The sequence below is a fragment of the Passer domesticus genome, chromosome Z, assembly GCF_036417665.1.
Source record: "Passer domesticus isolate bPasDom1 chromosome Z, bPasDom1.hap1, whole genome shotgun sequence".
NCBI classification, from domain to species: Eukaryota; Metazoa; Chordata; class Aves; order Passeriformes; family Passeridae; genus Passer; species Passer domesticus.
In genome coordinates this window covers 7,361,852-7,384,346 of record NC_087512.1, presented here as the reverse complement: position 1 = coordinate 7,384,346, position 22,495 = coordinate 7,361,852, and the positions used below count along the sequence as shown (strand labels likewise).

The 22,495-nt window shown below is 43.4% G+C and overlaps 1 protein-coding gene across 15 annotated transcripts in view; it reads right to left on the bottom strand.

Annotated features, from left to right (window-relative positions):
• CELF4 (CUGBP Elav-like family member 4) overlaps positions 1 to 22,495 on the bottom strand; it is a 692,304-nt gene that overhangs the window by 97,833 nt on the left and 571,976 nt on the right. For 10 of the 15 annotated variants that reach the window (XR_010354139.1, XM_064405438.1, XM_064405445.1 and 7 more), the window contains exon 4: positions 3,278 to 3,406. Coding sequence is in view for 14 of the 15 variants with exons in the window: in XM_064405438.1 (XP_064261508.1) it covers positions 3,278 to 3,406 (129 nt within the window). In the remaining variant the exon portion in view is untranslated. The remainder of the gene's footprint in view (positions 1 to 3,277; positions 3,407 to 22,495) is intronic. The other 5 variants (XM_064405446.1, XM_064405434.1, XM_064405444.1 and 2 more) reach the window with 1 other exon arrangement.

Genomic DNA, 22,495 nt, shown 5'->3' with positions numbered 1-22,495 from the left:
TAATAGTTGGATCTAATTTATAAGGAGCTGAGAAGAGACAGTCATGAGAAAATGAGATAGATAAACTTCATCTGGAAACAATAGGGATCAATTATGACATAATCCCAGCCCAGCATTCCCAGGCTCCTGAGATACTGCGTCTTCCTCTTCATTAATCAGAGATAATCCAGAATTAGGGTGTTTAATTATTTGCAGAGATTCTTTTGTACTTTCTGCCTCTAAAAAGAAGATGCTGATTAGCAAATATACAAAAGCTTTCCAGTTCCAGCCACCAATTTAATTTAGAGCAGGATTTTTGGCTGTGGTGCTGCTGTCATGTTGAAGGCTTCAGTCTTGTCAGGTGAAATTCACCCCTGTGCTGAGGGTCCTGATGGATCAGTGGAGCTGGATAAAGGTGGGAATAAAGGGAGTAGCAGGCATTTATCTTGTTTAATGCTCAGGATGCTAATGGGATCCCTCCTACTGCTTTCTATTAACTGCTTCCAGCAGGTTTTGAGGTAGCAAGATGAGTGAAAACTCAGCTTTTACTGGTATAAATGGCATGGCAATAGCAGAGATCCCAACGTTTTGTCCTTTTTGTTTGTGCATTCAATCAGATGGCTTCTGTACACAACACCAGAAGTGCATATAATCTTCCTTCCCATTGTCACCAGAACTGCCTCCAGGAGCGGGTGAGCTGGGGATGTGAGTCATGTCACTCTTCTCAGAACAATGGTGTCCTTTTGACAGGAGCAGCTCTGGACTGTGAAGGGATTTTGACACAGACAGAGATATAACCTCTGCTGAACAGGGTGATACATGTGCTTAAGAGTTTCTTGTTCCATTGCTTCCAGACTAGGGCTGGAAGGGCTGCCCTGATTGTTTTGTCAGCTTGGAGGAGACTGCAGAATCAGGCCTTAAGATTGTAATTGCACAGGGTGGTAAGGCTCTTCTTATGGAGGGTACTGTTGGAAATTTTTACTTTTTGACTTATTGAGGCAGACTGCTGAATGGGAAAAAAAAATAGAAAGAGAAAAAGAATAGCTGCACAGAGAGCAGCAGCATTGGAGACTCTGTGGGTCCTTCTGGATCCGCTTCAGATCCCTCACCTGAGAACTTCTGTACTCCTGCCTGGACCGTGGTGAGCTTTACCTACAGTGGTGTAGAAGCACTCCATCCTCTCCCAGGAAACACAGGTTCTGCATTCCCCTTCAGGGTTAGAAATTCCTCAGTCCCAGCTCTTCTACCACTTGGTTACCTGCTCCAACCACTGTTCTAGCATTGCAACTCATGCAGGAGGTATTCCTGCAGACTCTGAAGGCCATGGCCCATGGTGCTCAGGAGAGCACCCATGGCTTCAGGAAAGGCTTAGGCAGCTTTTTGGCTATGCCTAGACTGTGACAGGATTATTGTACTGAGCTACCTGAAGGGTGTAGAGGCTCACCACAGGGTTACCTGGTGGGCTGGGTAGGATTTAAGTGCATGGGATCTGACTGCTATCTGGAATTTAGACAATCTGCTTAAATCTCAACTTACGTAGAATTTAAGCCTTATGGGTTTTACCCAAAATAAGTAGCTCACAAGCAATGTGTGTCACATATTGGTTTCTAGCAGATGGAAAACATTGCAGACTGGGAATAACTTTGTGGGAGTTGTGGCTTGCCTGACTGTCTCCTAAGATAAGGGCACTAGCCTTAAGTTTTCCATTGGATTGACTGCTCTGTGTGCATGTGTGCATGCACAAAATCATGTGTGTGTAAATTAGGAGCTTCACATTCTCAGTAAATAGCACCAGCAAATGGAAGCTGGTAATATTAACTCTGTCAAGGCTCAGTATTGATCCTGAACAGCTCAGTGAAACGTCAGCCTGAGACTGCAGCCTGCTAGCACTAATAATTAAACTGGTTAGCAATATGGAGCTGCCACTCAGATTCTGTCTTATAATGAAATTGTTTTAGAAGGAAAAAAAAAAAGAAAAGATAGAGCAACTATGAAGACAAGTCTGTGGGTTGGATGTCCTCTGGAATTTGTTTCTTACAGAACTCAGACTTTATTGCCTTTATTATTACTCTGTTTAACTCCTTTGTCATTAGATTTCATTCCAGGTGGAAGCAGACAGACATGTTTTTTTTGCTTTTCCCCAATTTAATGATTTGCTCAGTGAATAACATGCTTAACTGTCAGCTGTTATGATGGTTGGAGCTTCTCTAGGACATCCTAGCCTACTGCTTTCCTGTGGGCCAGACCCTGTCTTTGGGTGCTGTGGAAATGAAGTAACCCTAAAACTGAAAAATGGTGCCCACAGTTTATTTGCAGCCATTTATATCAAGAAGGTTGATCTGTGCTGATGACTGTTGAACAGCTATGAGGCTGGTGTAAAGTAATTTTTTTCAGCCACCAGTGATTTTATGGAATAACCATATCTTTCTCCAGTGCATCACTGCAATTTGGATTTTTTTTTTCCTCCCTGTTGCAAAAAATGTGCTGGTTGATGTTGTCACTTGTCAAAATATGAGATAAGAACTGTGTCGGCAGGAGTGGCCTCTTCTCTGGTGTTGCAGATGCCAACACAGTTTATGCTCTCTTATATGAAGATCAATATTTAATGGACACATTAACTGCCAGGAGGAGAGGGTTTCCTATTCAGATTGAAGTTACTTTGTCTAGAGACTTTTGGGGAAAAATATGACCTTCCTGCACAAAAAAGGAGCCTCACTCTTGTGCCTAGGCTGTAGCAGAAGATCTTTTGTGCTATACAGGTTAAAAAAGTGGCAGAAGGAGGAAAGGCACCTAGTTTTGCAATGAGGTACTTGTGTATTTCAAAGAGTAAATGTGTAATGAGCATAATATTTACACTGGCACCTGTACCCTTGCAGCTGCAAGCACTGGCTGGTATGAGTCCATGCAAAGACCAGGTGAAGAAGGGAAAGACCTGGGGCTGATGGATGAGACACCAAGAGAGGTGATGACGGAGCCAGTGAGTCAAGATGTAAAGTACCAATATTGGATTTTTTTAAGGAAAGAGTCATCCTGTTCAACAGGAACAGGACTGGGGGGAGTCCATCTTGAGTGCAAAGACTCTGTTCAGAGGGGAGGCATCAGTTTTCATGTGGTGACCCATAGCCCACTGGAGATTAGTGTTTTACAACGTCATCAGCTTTTTCCTCTGATGCACAAGCAGAGAGTGACCAGCAGAGTAAAAATGTGCCCCCTCTTAAATAAGAGGTGCTGTTCTGGGGGCTGCATGACACTTTTGTCACTCCAGAACAGGGTCCAGCCCAGCACAGGCATCCCTTACCTTTGCTGTTGCCATCGGGTCCCCGGAGGATCGTGCACTCCTCGATGTTGCCAAACGCCTCGAATAGCCTGCGCACGTCGTCTTCCGACTGCTGCTTATTGAGCATGCCCACAAAGAGTTTTCTGTCTTCTGGAACAAAATAAAGAGATGCTTACCATATTTCAGGAGGGATGTGAAAGCCAGGATGGCTCAGTATCACATGCAACACAAACGGTGACTTCACTGAGGTGACACATCTCAGAAGCTGCTAGTCTTTTCAGGTGGCTGGCTTGAAAAAGCTTAACAGCTTCTGACTTCACATGAGTACTTGGAAATGATCCAGCAAATTTTGGAAAAACCAAACCACCACACAACAAACAAAAATGGTTTGGTTATTTATTTATAAAGTTTTTATCTGCCTCTTAAAATCTAGGCACCAAAGTCTTCCAAATCAGCTTCTTCTGATCAGTTTTTGCAGTCAGTTTGCAGTAACTGAAATGACAACATTGATCAGACTGCAATCCAAGAGGAATGTGATAAATATAGTATATTGGAACCAAGTCCAAATGAAAAATAACATAAGTTAGTAGCCCTCGCAACACTAAATAAGTTGCAGGAAAAAAATGTTTAACATAAGCTTTTTGAAATCAGGATATAACGGAAGTCACAGCCTGTAAACTGGAGATTTGTCATTCATGCCCACTCAGAGACATGTATCTACAAGTTTGGATGAAATTTTAATATATTTATAAGTTCATTTGAAATGAGCCGAAATTTTTAGAAACTTAAACTGTTTTTTGAGATATAAAGTTAACTTATACAATTGTTAGTATCTGAGATAGCTCAGGCAGGTGGTATTTCATGCTAAAGCAGGACATTTTCTGCCAGTGGACAATTGTATTTTGAGCAAGGATGCTCAGTGTGACCCAGCACTGTGCACTCACAGGACCAAACATGTCCTGGGCTGCATCCAGAGCCCCGTGGGCAGCAGGGCAGGGAGGGGATTCTGCCTCTCTGCTCTGCTCTGCTGAGACCCAGCTGGAGCACTGCATCCAGAGCTGGGCTCCAGCACAGGAGGGACAGGGACCTGCTGCAGTGAACCCAGAGCCAGAATTGGAACTGGATAATCTTCAAGGTCCCGCCCTACCCAAACAATTCTATGATTTATATTTGGACTTAAACCAAGTTTAGGGATCTTCATGGGACACCTCCAAAAAATATTGGTGAAAAAAAAAATGTTTATCAGAAGGATCTCCTAGAAGGCTGAGTGACTCCTCTCGATCAGGTTCCTGTTCCAAGACTACTACCATTACACTGAGAAAAATGGAAATTTACATTGTTTACATCGTGTATGTAAACAGGCCATTTGCACATGATTCATAAATGTCTTATTTATGATTCATTAAACTCTATGTAAATGTGTGAACCACGAGGGTTTTTTCAGAGCACATTACAGAGCAGATGTAACTAATTTGAATAAGTATATGTAAATATCGAAATAATTTTTTAAAATTTAATTTATTTTTTTAGTGTACAGGTTAACCTAAAGCTGAACAAAACACTGGTTTGCAATAACCCTTTTCTGCCTGACTAATTGGGCAATTCATGTCACTTTTGTTCACTGAGAAATCACTGGAGTAGGCAATCTGTTCTGCTTCAAACCAGTGTTTGATCAAAATTCCCCTCTCCAAGATGCACCTGCACATTGGCAAATTACTTTACAGCATTGGATGTGAATAATTTTTCATGCAGTGGCTATTGAATGAGGATATTAGGAGCTTTCAGCCCTGCAGTCAAGTTATCCACGACAACGAAAAGTGTACTGCCCACAGAAAAGCAGGAATTATGTTGCCTTCAGCTAGGCTGCTGAACTGATAGGAAAAATAGGTTTAGGGAGATACAGATAAACTTCTGATAGGTGAGAAAAACAGAAATAGCCTTCTGATAGACCTATTAAAGCAAGAAATATTCCTACTTTATGTTGAAATTTATTATGCAGAGAGGTGTTTTGAGGTCTTTGCTGGCAAAAAAATAGTCCAGACTGTAGTGGTGGGGCACAAAGCCCCACCAAAAACCCATGCAACTTGTAGGTTGTTCCCACCTCACAAGAAGGTGATTTGGACATGTGAAAGGCTTGTTTGCCCAATGGCCAAAGTGTCCTGCAAAAGAGACTCCAAGATGTGAGGTACAAGCCTTGGAGAAGCAGCTGCTCTACACTGGGGAGTGTCTTTTAGTCTAGGGCACAATAGAGCCTTAGGAAACAAGTCCAGTCCAAAGTCCACAGGTTTCCCAAGTGTTGGAAAAAAAACCTGCCTAGCAAATGGGACCAGCTTCCTCCAAGATATTTTAGGAAGGGGGCAGATCAGCTGGAAAGAGCTAAGAACATGATTGGCAAAAGGTTTGCCTAGAAACTTTGTGTCTGCTAAACACTTCCAGCACAAGACAAGAGTGTCATATTGTTCTTTATACAGCTTCCCCTGTTTCAAATAAGCTGCATCAGCAAAAGCACTCCTCTAGCTGTGTAACTGTTTTCACCAGACTTTTTGCTAATATAAATGTATCATCTTAAAAAAAAAAAAATCACATCCCTCCTCTGTCAGCAAAACTCTCTAGTGTGGAACTGGCCTGAAACTGCCTTGTCTGGTCTAGTTTATGCAAAGCTGAAACCAGGTGTTTTAGGAACTTCTCAAATTATTATTTTACATGCCCCCACCCCGCCTATTTGCAGTGCACTGGGACTGCACTGGCTGGCAGAGGATGTGGTGCTTTGGTGAGCTGCCCATGAGATGGTCATCTGACCATCAGGTCAGCTCTGCCAAAGGCGAGGATCACCTTCCCCAGGAACTGCTGGTCCAGGGAGATGGTGTGAAGGGGATCCCCATGGACAGCCACTGCTTGGACATCACCCCCAAACCCATCTCCAAACCAGCATGCTGAGAAACAGCACCCTTTGTAGTCAGGGGAATCATTTGTTATACCTGCCATCAGAACTTTACACAATCACACTCTAAACTGATAAAAAATGAGTTGATTTAACAAGTTTTTTTTTTTACTTTCAGTAGTTTCTATAACAAAGTGATGCATTTGCCTCTCACATCCCAGCTCTTTCAGGGAAGTCAACACTGAGTTTTAACAATTCTTGTCACATATACTGAATAGAAAAAGAGATGGAAGAGTCCAGCAGAAGGGACCATTTAATATGTTCCAGGTCTTGGCTAATGATTTTATTCTCTTATGGTCTTTTATTCTCTCTTACACTCTGGGCATCATCATACACTACTCTTCTACATCCCAGGCAAAAAAAACTGGCATGAAAGCACCAAGAAAACTACTTCTGTTTTGTAAATATGTCTAAAAAAGGCCATGAGTTTGCAAGAATAAAATGAAAAGGGGATGTGCTGAGGTCATCAAGGTGTGTCTTGAGCACGTGTGCACACCACTGGTGCTCCTCACCAGATGTTTCCAGTGTCCTCTAGTGAGATTTGAGGGTGCTACGTCCTACAAAAGTCTGAGTCTCAGGCTGCACACAAGCCTGGAGCAGTTCTAGATGATGCTGTCCCTAAGCTCTTCCTGCCTGTAGGTTCTGTCTCTACCAAAAACAATCCACCCATATAATCATCCTGAGTCCCATGCTTCCTCCTTTTTCAGTGAGACATTGTTCCCACTACACATGTCTCAGAATCTACACTTAAATTTCAGAGCACCGGGCAGACTCAGTCCTCTATCTCCTCCACTGCCAATCTCAATGCTCAATGTCATTTCAGACTGTGGGACAAAAAATCTTCAGACCAGACTTCCTAAGACATGGGTCCCAGACCAAAATGAATGCTGTCCAGGGCAGAAGAGAAGGGTGAAAAGAGGCCATGATCTGACATGTCCTCAGCATGAGCTGTGGACATGACCTTGTGCCCCAACCTAAACTGGTCTGTGGCCACAGAGAGGCAGCTGTACCTCACAGTACCACACAGACCTGCTCAACAGAGATGGGCACACAGGAGGAGAATCCTCCATCTCCTCCTTGTGAGGGGAATGAAGACAGTGAGCTTACTCAGCGCGTCTAAGAACAGCTGTGATGAAAGAGGCTATTCCATGTAGCCTCCTCAAGGACAAACATGGCTGTGCATCAAGTAGTCATTCATATATGAGCATTGTCCCTTTGCTTTTGTGAGGAACAACCTGTCCAAATTTCTCTCTTTTACATTCTCCCATGTCACAATTCAGTTTCTGTCTCATCTCAGGACTCCTCACTAACCATGCTGCAGCAACATCTCTAAACTGGCACCACTGTGAGCAGTGACGCTTCCTGGCAACATTGCAACGAATATGGTGTCTACGTGAGCCTCTTCTCCTCATGTTTTTGTCTCCCCTCATCATTGTACACCCCACTATCAGTCTTTTTCTACAAGGTGAGCCATCATGCCTGCTTTGCCATGGAAATGTCCAACCATGGGTGGATATTTTTGTGTGTGGTGCCACCCAGGAGAGCCAAGGAGGTTTTGATGGTGAATTCTGATAATACTGAAAATTAAGTTCCTCTGAGGTCTGCCCTATTTTGCCATAAATAAATCACAACAGTGACAGAAGGTAGCACTCCAAGATCCTCACAGGAGGACAGGAAGGGAGAGAAAGACCAATGCAATGACAAACCAGAGTTCCCAGAGATGTCCCTTTGGTGACATTTCCAATACCCCTGTGGAACCAGGCATCCCTCTTCTTGACCACTCTGCCAGGAGTGGAGGCTCGTGCCTGTCAGGAAAAGCTGGCTGCAAAGCACCATGATGAAGAAACACAACTTGTCAGATAAATATACATCTATAGACCTCCCTGCGGTGTTTATATGCAGCCTTAGCACCTTCCCCAGTGCAAATAGGGGTTAAATTATTCCCTGTTCTATTTGTATTTAAATGTTATGTTTCCATGATGAGTGTAAGGCAGAGGTGTCAGATGGGCCTGGGAGAAGGAGGCGGCACACGTGAAAGGTGAAATAATAGAGCACTGCAAACCAAGTGCTGAAAGGAGATGGGAAGGGGGGACACTGGAGCGAGGGGGAGAAGGGGGAGGACGGGCACTAATTAAAGAGACAGAAGGGACAATGAGATGCAGGATGTTTGACCCTATGCGGAGCAAGAGGACAAGAACAAGAATCACAGCAATTGTGGAGGGACTGGGGGAAAATTAGGGTCACTCGCAGGGAGACATGACACAGGATTGTGTTTATCCAGATAGCTCTTGCTAATGTATGTGTGTGCGTGGGGGTACATTTAGATAAGAGTATATAAATACACTTGTGTTCTTGTATTCCTGATGCAAAACAAAGAGGTTGAATCCTTGTATCGGGAAAGCGCGAAGCGGCTTTGCCATCTAGAACTTCCCAGGCCTTGGAAATGAGGAGGGACAGATTCACCATCTCTGTGTCCCAGACTAATTTATATAGCTAATAATTATTTGTGCCTGCTGCTGTTCCCCTCCTTCCCAAACATGCTTGCACACAGAGGGGGAGCAGCTGCAGTGCCTTGGTGCTGGCACTGGGAAGGCCTTTAAGTTTATCTCCTTGGCACCATGACACAACAAACAAGCAGCCTGGAGAAGTTTTCTATGCAGGTGTGGGTGAGAAGAAAAGCCGGTGCACAGGACCAAGTGGCACATTTACCAGAGAGAATGCATGAAGCAGAGTTGATCTTGCTTGCCTGCTCTCCTGATTTGTCCTTGGCAAAGAAGGAAGAAGAGATAGCACAGAGAATGTTCATGACATGCACAGAATGAGAGTGGTTTGGGTTGGCAGGGACCTTTAAAGATCATTTGGTCCAAGCCCCTGGCAGTGAGGAGGGATATCCTCAACTAGAGTAAGTTGCTGAGATCCTTGTCCAACAAAATCTTGAAGGTTTTCAAGAATGAGAAACTCCCCTCTGGGCAGCCTATGTCAGTGTTTCACCAACTTTGTGGTGTAAAAAGTATTTCTTGTATCTAAAATGAATGGACTGTCTTTTGTTTGATAAGCAGGAGCCCTTATCCTGTTGGTGCTGGTAATATTCAGAAGTCTGTGCCCATCTCTCATAAGCATCCTAAAGTATTTAAAGACCCCAATAAGGTCTACCTGAAGCCTTCTCTTCTCTCAGCCTGTCTTCATAGTGCTCCATAGGTGCTTCAGCCCCCTGATTATCTCTGTGGCCTCCTCTGGATGATCCACAACAGGTCCACAACCTTCTTATACCAGGGCATCTGAGCTGGGTGTAGCAGTCTCAAAAATACAAAAACAGCCTCACAAAAATGGAACAGAGGGACAGAACCACCTGCCTCAACTTTCCTTTGATGCAGTGCAGGACAAGGCTGGTTTCTGGGCTGCAAGAGCCCATTGCTGACTCATGTCCAGCCTTTCATTCCTCAGAACTCCCAACTGCAAACAATGGGATCAGGCATATGCCAAAGTGACGTAGTGAAAAAGAGCTATAAACCTGGATTTCTTTCAGACAGTCATGACCAAAGAATCCTCCACAGATCAAAGAAGAAAGAAGGAACTTGAGAGAAGAAGGGTGAGCTGCAGATGCCCTGAATATTATGAAAGTTTGGTTTGAGCTCTGAACTCAAATCTGCAAACTCAAGCCTGTCATTCTCTTGAGTGAGAGTGCCCCAACACTCCCCTTAACCTGTGCTAATCAGGTGATCAATAGGCTAAAAGCAGGGCATTTCCCAGGGCCTGGGTTTTACACTCCTGTTGCCATTTTCACAGCAGTCCTGCAGCTACGTGATGATGATTACCACCCTTTCCACAGGGGAAGTGATTATGAATACTGTTGTAGCTAATTGTAAATTAGCTAATTATCTTCTCTGTGGTACCTTGCTGGAAAATACATGAACCTTGTAAACTACAGGTGGTTCAAAAATTAGGATGGGGGAAAAATCCAACATGATTCAAAAGCCCAAACAACAGAAGCATAGTGCTACCTAACTCCAAACAATAGCAAACAAATCCTCCTTCCACCTGCATCTCCTATTTGGCCCCTTTTCCCTCCTCCTCCCCATATCAAACAACACCCTTAAGGGGCTAATTCTGCTGCAGGCTTTAAAATGTTTGCTGAGTTCACCTCTTTGTTGCAGCTGGGTGTTGTGGGGCATCCCTAACCACATCTTAGCAGGACTGATTTCTTTGCACTGATCTCTCCCCCTCCTCTCTCCTTGGTTTGGTTTTACTTAACAGATCCTTTATATCCCATACGTTAGCAGATATGATTGCACAGCTGCTGGTCTCCAACTGCTGGAGACAGAGGCTTTGAGACACCCGGGCTAGGGAGAATAACACTAATCTGAACAGCTGTGTGATGGGGACAAGCGCAAATGAATATAAGCCCAGGTGTGGGAGCATAATTCTCCCGTGCAAAGAAGGAAGCTTCATCCCACAGGTGCGTTACTCTCCACTGTTGCATGTAAAAAACTTGGTTTGAAGGATTTCTCTTACTTAATTGCTTGGCTGCACTCTGAGTCTTGACTTGGACATGGATCCTGTAAACAGAGTGAAATAACAGCTGAACAAGAGACACAGGGTCTGTCTGATTCTGTTTGCTCTCTCTGCAACAGCTAATTTGGATATCTATGAAACAGTAAAAGAATAGGGAATTTTGTTGATCCCCCCAAATACTCTCCTCGAATTCAGTGCTCTGCAATTCAGGGAATTCTGGAGTCTGCAGTGTGGGGTGGTTTTTTTTGGTTTTTTTTTTGTTTTGTTTTTTTTTTTTTTTTTTGTCTTTTTTTTGTTTTTTGTTTTTGGTTGGTTTTTTTGTTTTGTTTTGTTTTGTTTTGTTTTTTTTTTTACTTGTTTTATTTTGTTTTTTTTTTTCATATGTAGTAGATTCTGATGTGTCTTTCTTTGATGTAATTGTTCAGTGGACTTTTGAACCCGTGTGTTCTTGCAAGCATCCAGCACATCCTGCAGCGAGTCATTCTCCAGCTTAAGCACGCACTGAGTCAGGAACTTCTGTCTTCTGCTTATTTTCAACATGCCACAAACTATTTTCAATAGACAGAACCTAGATCTTGCTTTGGGAAAGTGAGAGTGAAAATCATTCCTGATCCAGTTATGGAAGATGAGGATATTCAAGAGGTTGGCTGAAGCTCTTTTCTGTACATTTCAGACTGGTTTTTTGGGACTCCTGCGTCCCTTCTTAAGCTGTGCTTTGGAAACTAGGGGAAGCAAACCCTCTTTTCTCTTAGAGTGATTTGTTATTCCTTGTACCAAAGAGATGGATGACTATGCAGTTACTGTTATTAAATACTTATATCTCTGCCAAGGACAGTGGTCTCAGTGGAAATATGGGCTATGTAAATTACCCAGTGAAAAAGGCAGCCTCAGTTTCTCCATCTGCAAAAAGAATAATTGGTGTTTGCAGCTGGCAAAGCTGGGCATTGGTGAGGTTTGCCATACTCCAGGAGCACAGGTAGCCCTGGCAAAAATAGTGAAATGTACCTGGCAGGCTGGGAGTCAGATCTGCGGCTGAACCCTACGATGGCTTCTATCAGATTTAAGTGGCTGGAGCGCCTTTACATGCAAGACTGTTGGGCAAGTCAAGGCAGGGTTTAGTCCTCAATATACGTCTACTTTGGTAAATTACAATGGCTGTGAGTCTTGAAGTTCTCTTCCAGGGAGAGATTTTAATGTCTTGCAGTAGTGTGACTCCTAAAGACAGTGGTGCAGTGATCAAAGTGCTTGTGTCTAAGAGAACACAGTTGTTGGCTGCTGTTGGCCCTGTGAGAAACTGGAAAGAAAATTAACATGTTGCCAGATGTTGAACCCAATATCTAAGATGATGTTTTTAAATTAAACATGACTGGGCCTATTCTCTTATTTTAGTGTCCTAGTCTATATTACAGTCCTACCTTCCTGAGGAAAGAAAGACCTGCTCTAAAGGGAACTGGGAAAGATCCTTGATGTGCAGCAGCTGTAAACCATATCCAGGTATTATTTGGGAGAGCAAGAGTACGAGCAGGATGAAAAAAGTGCAGAGCCATGATGAAAAATGGAAGGAGATGGAGACGACTGTTCAGAGCAGGTGGGTGGGTGTGGTTTGGGTTTGGCTGGTCTGTGCTGCTGTAGCAACACCCTCTGAGCACCAACACTGAAGTGAAACTCAAGTGCAAACCGAGAGCCTCATCTGGGCTGCTCAGATGAAAACACACTCAGACTTCCTCTGTGCACATAGGGTATGGACAAAACTTTGGCCGTGGGCCAAGCAAAACCCTGCCATGAAGACATAGCCTAAACAATCCTAACAGCAGACTCTTCTTGTACTGCTGCAAATATTATAACCCCAAGACAAATATCTGTGGTTCTGACTTGCTGAACAGCATCGTCACAACTGTCCATTGCCAAGAGATATGCAGATTCCCTGTGCATAACTTAAATGACAGGTTTTATGGTGTTTGATATTGAGCTGGGAAAATAACTTGAAAAGATCCATTTTATTTGTAGCCCTTGCTTTGGAAAGCTGCTGGTGAAAAAAGTCTAAAACCCTGTGCCAGGCAAAGCATAAAGGCTCTGCCTCTGAACTGTGCCTCACAGCTTATGATTCTTCTTAGTTGTTATCTGAAACACACAACTGGAATATTTTTGAGAATTGTTCCTGAGGCAGTGTTTTTTAGGGAAAGACTTGGGAGTCAAAATCTGATCTTTCTAAACACAATTTATAGCCTAAACACACACTTTCTTTTCACAATCCTGCCACAACAGGAAGAATATCTGAATCTAAATCAACCTTTCAATCATGAAAAAAAGGTAACATTAGACCTCTTTCCATAGCTGTTAGCAGCCTGTTGTTACAGTTCCCATTTCCCAGGAACAACCCTGGAAAGGTTCTTGGAAAAAAGCACCTAAGGAGACCCAGCATGGAAGAGCGGATGTGTCCAGCTGTGCCATGACTAAACTTCACAGGAATTTGCATGACTGTTTTGGCTCCTTCCTCTTGTGAATCCACAAATATTATCTCGGCCCAGTTTGATGGATTTCCAGAAGAAGAAGGAGATGAAGGAGAAGACTGTCTTGTACTATTAAATGACACCTCAAATGAGCAGTGATTTATGCTTTTGCACTCATCTTTCAGAGGCAGCTCAGATTTGAATACAACTCCCACTGCCCTTGGTTCTGGGGAATTTAACAGATCTTAATTCTTATGTGTAATATCCCCTTTTCACTCTGTGGCCACACAAGGCTGAGGCTGAGCCTGAGGGGCCATTTGGTTTTCACACCCATTCAGAGCTAAGCTTAGAAGCTTCTTGACAAACTCCGCAGGGTCAGTGGTGTCAAGACTGGTATGTCAGGAAAATAAGTTTCAGTTCCTAAACTCATCTCACTGGTGACCTGTCGAAGCTTTGAAACCCTTTCCAGAAGCCTAGAAGGCCAAGACATTAATCTGTGGTAGCACTCCAGCCTTGAGCACCGAGGACTATTGAAACAGTGTGGGCATGGGCAGGAAGGGGGGTGGGAAGGACATATTTTCTCTTGCAGAAGCTGGGACGACATTTCAGATCAAATTAAACTTCAGTTTTTAAAGACTTCAGTGGAGGTAATTGAAACACTTCCTCACAATTGCCTGAACCTAAGTGTTATCTCTCTTTTCCTCTGTATATCATCCCTTTTCCCCCAAGCCTGAGACAGCCCCGCACGGCCACAGCCTCCTTAATATTAAAGACGGTGATTAAATGGGATTCGCCAAAAGACAAAGGGCTGAAAACCTGCCAATTGTTAATCCCTCCTTTGCTGTGCTTAAAAATTCCATTTTCTTCATTTGAAGAAAGGAGGGGGGGAAGAAAAGAGAATTATACGTCTATGTCTAATTTAAATTCTGGTGTCGCGGGTCCTGTTCCCTTCTCCCTCTCTTGACGTCTGAATATATTCCTTTATTACCATTATTACAGCTTTCTGATTGCATTAAAATTCATCCACACGCTTCTCTCCACATTCCACTTTTCTTTTGCCAGTTTTTTTGCTAATTCCCTTTTTCTCTCTCCCCTTTTCTCCCCACTTTCAAATTATACAGAATGTCATTAAAGATCTCCACAAAATGCCTCAACTCCCTTCTCTATTGCTTTTATAAACTTCCTGGCTTTTTTCCTCTCCATGCCCTCATCTACAAACAAAGAAAATGAAGAAAAGGCAAAAGAAAACAATAATAATAAAGGAATCCAAGCAGCACGTCTCAGAGGTCTCAATAACACCTTTCCTACTTCATACAGCTCTTAGCCTAATGTTCACTTCATTTATGAAGCTGTATTTCACACAGAAGTTTTATGCATTTCTTGTTTGATGCTGTATCTGGAATCCTTAGTTAAAATCAAAAGTGGAGTTTTTCAGGCTGTGTTTATGAGCATGTAAAGAGATAGTCTTGCCTGCAACTGCAAGCAGAAAAATAAGAAGACTGGGGGGAAAAAAAAATCACCCTGCTTTATGGAGCAAGAGCTGAAATCCTGTAAGGGTTTGCTTGTGGATGTGGGCAGCGAGCTGGGTGTGCAGTGCATGTGGCCAGGTGCAGCTGAAGAGTACAAGACCTGAACCCCAATAGGATCCACCCAGTTAATTCTCCAGACATCCCACTGACTGCTAGGACAGCCTAACAGTGACTTTTTCCCCACAAGCCAGGTCACCTAAAAAGACAGTATAACTTTTGTTAAACCTGTTCTGCTCTATCTGGATGGAAGTCCCATTTGGAGTGGTTTTTTTGATAAGAATGAAGGTGAGAATGGGACACTGCTTCTGTATAGAACACACCTACATATGGGCAGCTGAACAATAAGGTGGAGGCACATGATGTGGTGCCAGTGTGATTAGGCTGGGGTGTCTGATCCTCCCAACCTGTCCTTGTGACTCTCCTAGCCCAGCTGGCAGGAAGAAACTGCTATTATGAAACTTTAATGCATTCTTGCCAGTTCTTCCCAGGGTGCCTAAGTCAATTTTTTGTTATTGTTGGTAGTTTTACATTTGGTTGGTTTTTGTTTTTTGGGGTTTTTTTGCTATTATTATTTTTGCTGCTGTCACCCTCAATTACACTGATATAATGAAATGACTGAAACTGGATGAAAAGTGGATTTTTTTTCTATAAGAAATACTGATGGCTCAAAAAATGTACTTCCACTTTGAATTGGAGAGGCCAAAGTTCTTGTGAAACGGAAATTCTTCAGTTGTGAAATGTTACAGGGTATTGTCTCAGAGGAATAAAAAGCCTTTGTCTTAATAACCTCAAAACATAAAATATATAAAGCAGAATGGCCGTGGTTTTCAGCCAGACAAAAGAAAGTATATTTTCACACACTATATGAATAAATAAAAGACATTTCTGTCATGGGATGTTGCTGAATGCAAAAGTAATAAATTAGCTCCAAGGCGAATGAGACAGATTAGTGCTTATGTCCACTCAGTGCTATAAAACATGAATATCCAGATGCAAAATCTATCTTAGTCACTAAACCTCTGTCTGCTGGAAGCCAGAGGGTATTAGGGGGAGGATCACTCTTCATAAAAGCCTTATTCCTACTGTTTCTAATGGGCACTGTTGGAACAGAGGATGCTGGACTAGACAAACCTTTGGTCTAACTCAGGATGGAAGCTAGTGGTTTAATGCAATACAGACTTGAAACAAAATTAAATCAAAAAGATCCCGTTAAAATGATAGATTTGTACCTCCTGAAAAGAGAACTCAATGCATTAATTTAAAGAAAAAAAAAATGTCCCCTGGCAAAAATCTCACTGAAATGAATCTGTTCCAGGGGAATGCTTTGCCTGTTACAAAACTACACGTTGGGCTAGGCACCTGATCTTTTGAAATACTTTGGCCAGCTTGACAAATGACCCAGGAAATGAATGGGTCTGCTTCAGGATGTCACCCAGCAGGATCTGGCTTGACTTATCCACATATTCATTTAGACTGTTACCCTAAGGTGTATCTGAGGAGGAACATTATATTCCAGTGATGTTACACCAGTGCTTGAAATAAACATTGGGGATTCAGGGTTAGAGCTGAAGCTTATTGAAGTTAATGAAAAAGAGTGCCACAGAGCCTTGCAGGCTTTGGATCAGACTCTTGATTTGCTGAAACACTGCTCGGATGTCCCTGCCACTGCTGGGTACTGCAGATTCTCCCTGATGCAGAACAATGTCTTACACCCATGCCAGGAGAGATCTGGTGAGGACAGAGCAGAAGGACAGCAAGAACCTGGACTACACCTATCACACCTTTTCTGTGCCAGGGTTTGGTAGTCTGCATGTATTTCCCTGATTCAGCCTGTTTGCTTACACTCCTTTCACCGTTCTGTTGCAGTAAGGAAAAGGAAACAAACCCCCTGTGAAATCTCCTCCACAGGCAAAACTCATCCTTCCTCTGAGTAGGAGACTTTCCTCCAGGTCTCACCCCAGGTTTTAAAACAGCACTGCAGAGAAGTGAAGGAATGCAGTAAAATTGGAATCAGACAGGGTGCCCTGAAATGCCAGGCAGGGCTTGCAACAGAATTCATAATCAACACACTCACAGGGGAACTATAGTGACAGTAATATTCAGCATACACTTGTCACTAAGTAAGGCCAGCTGGACCCAAAAAGAAGTTATCCATAAAGGTGGGATATCCAGAGCCCTTTCTGGAGTCTTCCAGTCACTTTTTCTCCCTGCATTTGGGCTGGTTTCAAACTCAGGGGAGACCCATCCCACTGAGCACGTTGAGCCAAAGATTATTCCTCTTGGGGAAAGCAGGGCTGCTTTCTTTGATGTCACTTAACATCTCCCTACAAACATTTTATTGAAGATTATTTTTTCCACCCACCTTCCCACCCCCCCAGCTCTCAACTCTGGCTGGCTTTAAATGCCACTGTCATTTCCATCCGCTGACAGAGCTCTTTAACTGCCGCGCCGAATGGCATTCGCTAAAACCAACTAATAGAAGGAAATGAGGTTAACCTTTAAGAAAGGTGAAAACGAGCTGGGTGCTATGCCAGCAGTAAAGAATTAGTTCATAAACAGCCTCCCGCTGCAGAGGCAGTTTAATGCAGGCACTGGTGCTGCTGGCAGGGCTGTGGACAGGTGGGTCTCAGGGTGAGCTTGGTCAGGAGAAGGCTCGGCACCTCCCCATTCTCACAGTTTAGTCAGCCCTCCCCTGGTGAGCCTGTGGGGACAGTCCCATAATTTTTGATCTTGGCTGCTGTGGTCTGAAATCACAGAAAACAGGTGTTGGTTGTAGTGGATGTCTAGGATGTATGAGTGGCTTGCATCTGCAAATATTTTCTCCATCATCTTCTCTCACATGCAGGAGGATAGGATTGCTCAAGGCCAAATCCTGCCTCGTCTGTCTCCTTGCTGAGTTTCTCCTTTCCATCAGTCTTTTTTAATCCTTCTGAGCTCAGCCCAATGCTGCCTAGTAACTCTTACTGAATGAGGGCTCTGCTTTTGTAAAAGTAGCATAGCTGGGTGCCCTTGACCTATCTGAAGGACCACTATTGTCCTTACGTTTTCCTTCAGGATTAATGAATTTGTTGTCTGGCTCATCAAGAGTTAGATAAAATCCTGGCTTTAAACCACACCTTGATCCTACATGTGCCACTCAAGCTCATACCTGAGACTCTGTGCTATAGAACTCATGGAGGAAAGCAAAAGGGAAGAGCTGGAGACAAAAGACTTCCATACATCTGCAAGAGAAGGGGCATCTCTTTGTCTACTCAGAAGACTCATGCGTTTAAGGCCAGATTGGATTTGGCTTTGAACAAATTGTCTGGGAGGAGGAGGTCCCTGCCTGTGGCAAGGGTGTTGGACTGCATGCTTTTTTTCTTAACACCAGGTGAGTCTTAATAGGGGGGAACTCAATCCCTTACCAGTATGGGCATCAGAAGGAGATGCAGCACAATGCCATGATGGGAGAAAGACAAATATTTGTCAAGTAGTTTTCTACTGACAGTGCTCTGCTCCATCTAATTTTAATTAGACCAGAGAGCCTGAATGATGCATATACCACCAACTGTATCAACAACAACTGGCAGTATAAGATGGAGTCCATATGAAGTTTGTCTCCTGTTTTCAGTCAGTTTGTATAGATACATCTCTGTTTTTTTACAGAAGTGCTCTGAAGTTGGTCTTTCATCTCAGCCCTGTACTGTGCTGCCCATACTATTGTCTTTCTCTTGCCACGGCATATTATCCATGTCAAAAGTGTTTGATACAGAAAATTACACACCTGGACCAAATGATTAGTAAGCATAAATCTCAAAAGCTTCCTGAAATGATATCTTACTAGGTATAAATCAACATTACAGACATACACCATGCAATAATAGAATTATTTGTCCCACCAACACAGCTAAGGCAAGATCAGCATATATAAAAAACTGTTATCCCATTCCTACTCAATGTTAGTAATGGGATAAATTAAACAGCTAATTCAGGGTAATGTCCAAGTCTCAGAAAGATGTTTCTAACCACTAGAGCTCTACTGTCCATATAGTAAAAAACTGACCCTCCAAAGGCTCTTTCCACCTCAGATTTCATTATTATTAATAACGCTTTTTGGCTAACAATGCTTTTTGGGGTGTGTGGAGAAAGGAGGGCTATGCAAGCCAGATCTGAACTTGGCTCTGGTCCCTATTACTGCAACAGTACTGTAACTGTGCTAAGGGGAGTCATCTCTTCCCTTCATCAGTAGCCAGGACTCAGAGACACAGAGAGAGGCAGGGAGCGAAGGTGCTGTTTTATAGCAAGCCTTTTCTGAGCTTGAGAGCTCGCTGTGCTATTATTTTCCCTTTTCCCCTCGTTTCAGGCCTTTTTTTGTGTTTCATGTTTGGCCCTCGGCAGGCTGAGAGACGTGCTGACAAGTTGTAACTCTCACTCGGCTTGGCGAGGGCTTTGTTCTCTGTGTGCGTGGCACAGACTCGCTTCCTCTTTCGAAATGTGACAGCGAGCGATAACACTGACACACGGAGCCCGCGCCCGGGCTCGGCACGCTCCCCAAGCTAAAGACCCTCTCCAGTGATCTGCAGCATCAGTCAGCAAGCAAAGATGGGCACTGCACAGGGGAAAATATACTAGGGGCACACTCCTCCTTTCTCCCCAAACCCCCTTAACCCCAGGCTAGTCAGAGGCTCACACTGATTGTTCCAAAGGGATTTGTAGGGGTCTGGTTTCTCCCGCTTGGTACCGAGATGCCCACAGAGCTGCCCCAGGGGGCTGAACCACTGCTGAACCACTTCAGGGTGCTGAAGCCATCCTGCTGCTGCCCCGCAGCCATCCCCATAGGCTGTGTTTTGGCTAAAATGCGTGTCCTGGTCAGGGGCCAACTCTTACTACGAGGACAACAGGCAGAGCAACCAACAGCATCATAGCTTGCTTTGATGAGCATCCTCTTGTGACAAGAGCCTGTCTCTGACTTCTCGCTTTAATGTGTTTGGCATCGTGTTCAAATCAGAAAAGTTTTGGGGAAAAGTGCAGTCTCCCTCCAGGTGATTAAAGTGCTCTTTTGTATATAGCCTATTTTCCCAGAAAAGATACTTCCATAGTCTCTTGCAGCTCTCTCAGGCAAGCATGAGCACAACTTTTCAAATCTGGCACTTAGATTCATGTGTTTCATTTACACAGTTTTTTTGAAAAAATTATTACAGTTTTAAAAGATGAATGCCAGGCTTGGATCAGTTTTCTGAAGTACTGTCTCCACTAGTGTCACTTACTAAAAAATCATCTTTGTCCTTCATGTTCTTTGTTTATATAGAAAGAAGCCTGCTAGATGATTTTGCCCACCGCCGTGCTGGGAGATGATGTTGTCTTCCTCAGCCATGCTAACCACTTTTCTACACCAATGCCTAGGTACTTTTCTAGGCTGCTGTCTTATGAAATACAGCCCCTCATTCTTTAGGCCCATTTTGCAGCCCTACTCTGCCCTGAGTCAACTTAGATTTGGTTCTGCAAAAACACGCACATAATGTCTTAGCCAGCCAAAGCTTGTTCAGAGTGACCTAAGTGACTTAGATGACTCTGTATCAGAGTTCTGTCCTTACAATTTTCCATTTTGTGTTATCCACAGATTTTATCAGCCGGGATATTTAATTCCACATCATTCATGACAATGCTGACTAGCGTCAGAGCTGGCTACTGATCCGTGTAGAGCCCTGCTGCAAATACCCTCACTCTATCATGGTTTCTCTTTGACAACTGCATTTTGAGATTTGTCCATTACCCACTTCTTAATCCATTTAATGTCCACCCTCTTGAACACTGTGCTCAGCAAGAACTACAAGGAAGTTCCAATTCTAGAGAACCTTTGCAGCTCAAGATAACTTATACTGATAAGGAAAACTCAATCAGTCAGTTTTGCCACGGGGAAGATAGGATCTCAAAGACATACAGCCCCTCTCCTTCCTTCCCTTGCCTCTGGCATTGTTCCTTCTCCCAGCCTGAACAGCAGGACTTCACCTCTGCTGCAGCACCATCCTCTAACAACAGTATTTAAGCAATACTGCATTTTCATTTCTCCAGATATTGCTATAGAAGATGGGCACAGACCTCAGCTATTTCTGTTCTTTGCTCTTGGTTATTGCAGCTTATTTTTAATGGCTGGTTCACTGGCAGGTTGTGTTTGCTATGGGGGAGTAGATGTTATCTTTGCAAATATAGTGACTCAACTATCCTAAGAATGACTCTGTTCTTCTTTATCATATTCTTGCCACTATTATTTCTGTGGGACCCTGGGATTAAGTACCCTCTTACAAGCTACTCCCAAGGAGATTGTGAGACCTGGAGAGACCAGCAAATAAAGGAAACCAAAGTCATAATTCCTAAGAGTGTTTCATGCAACAAGAAGCACAGGACAGTTTTTTCCTTTCTCCACCTCAATATCTTTTTTTCCTGGGAGCAAAAGTAGTTGTACTGTATGCACTCAGAGACTTCCCTGCACAGTGAAGGAATGTAAAGGCAATAGGGTTTTTTTCATTCAGATTCCCTGAACTTTTCTCTGAGCTGGAAACAAAGCCCAGGTCCCAGTTGGGTTGACATTTATTTAGCATATGTAATGTTAACCAAAATATGCCAGGGAACATGCATTGAGTCCTGCTTTGTCCTTTTCACTGTTTCATCATTGACTTCCACTGTCTTTTTTTTTTTGACCTGTTCCAGCCACATTGTCCCAGACTGAGGAAGATCTAGCCCTGGGTGGTTTGGTGGTCTTTGGTCTTTCAGACAGCTACTTGTCCTGTCTTTTTTTCAGGTAGTAGCTCACGCCTTATCTAAGTGGAAGTTAGGACCCAGAGAGCAGTAGCTTGAAGGATTTGGTGCAGGCTTTCCTGAATTTTAACAAAAAGACTGAAAGTTTGTCCATCAATAACCCACTCATGAGAAGATACAACAGTTTGCCCCCAGGTCCCTAAGGATTCACCTCATATTCAAGAGACAGCCTTTTATCTCCCTGTTTTTGCTGTGAGAGTAGTTCTGGGCAAACCTCTTTCTTTTCTTTTTTTTTTTTTTTCATCTCTTCACCTGCAATCCAGGGGAGTTTTGGCCTTGATTGTTTTGATACTCAGTTCTGAAAGAACATGCTACCACAGCAATGATAGCAGACTTAACGAAGGTCTAACATAATCATTCAAACACTGCCTAAGTATAGTAGGTGGTAGTGTTGGCCCAGATTCAGGCTTGAGGTGGCTGAGACCCACAGAAGTTAAACAGACACACAGCCTGGAACAGACTCTGGGGATTGTGAGCACTTGCCTTGCAGCACAGCCCCGCAAAAATCATGATCCTTTCCTCTGGACTTTTCTACAGCATTTTTCAGAAGACTAGTCCATAATCCTGACTTCAGAGAGCTTTGCACAGGCTGCCTAAATTATATTAAAGTGCAAGATTTGTAGCTCAGTTCACCCAGAAAAATCGTGTGTCTGCGTGTTTGCATATGGATGCGTGCAGCGTGTGGGAGTGATTCTCTAAATAGGAGGCGAAGTGCCTATCACAGAGAATAGACCTTAAAAGGGTTTTCTGAGCTGTGAGTGAGAAACCAAAGCTGGGAAGAAAAAAATAAAGCAAAAAGACAACCTTACCACTACCACCGGCAACTCAAATTAAAAAGCAATTGTGTGTGTAAGGAAATGGAAGATTTGGAAATACAGGGATAAATGACATTTGTTGTGAAAGCCTCCCCCACTCCTGTCCCCAAGTGATAAGGAAATGAGCTGGATGCCAAGGGAACTTCAGGTTGGATTCAGAAGAAAGAAACATTTTCAGGTCAAACTTCATTTGATGT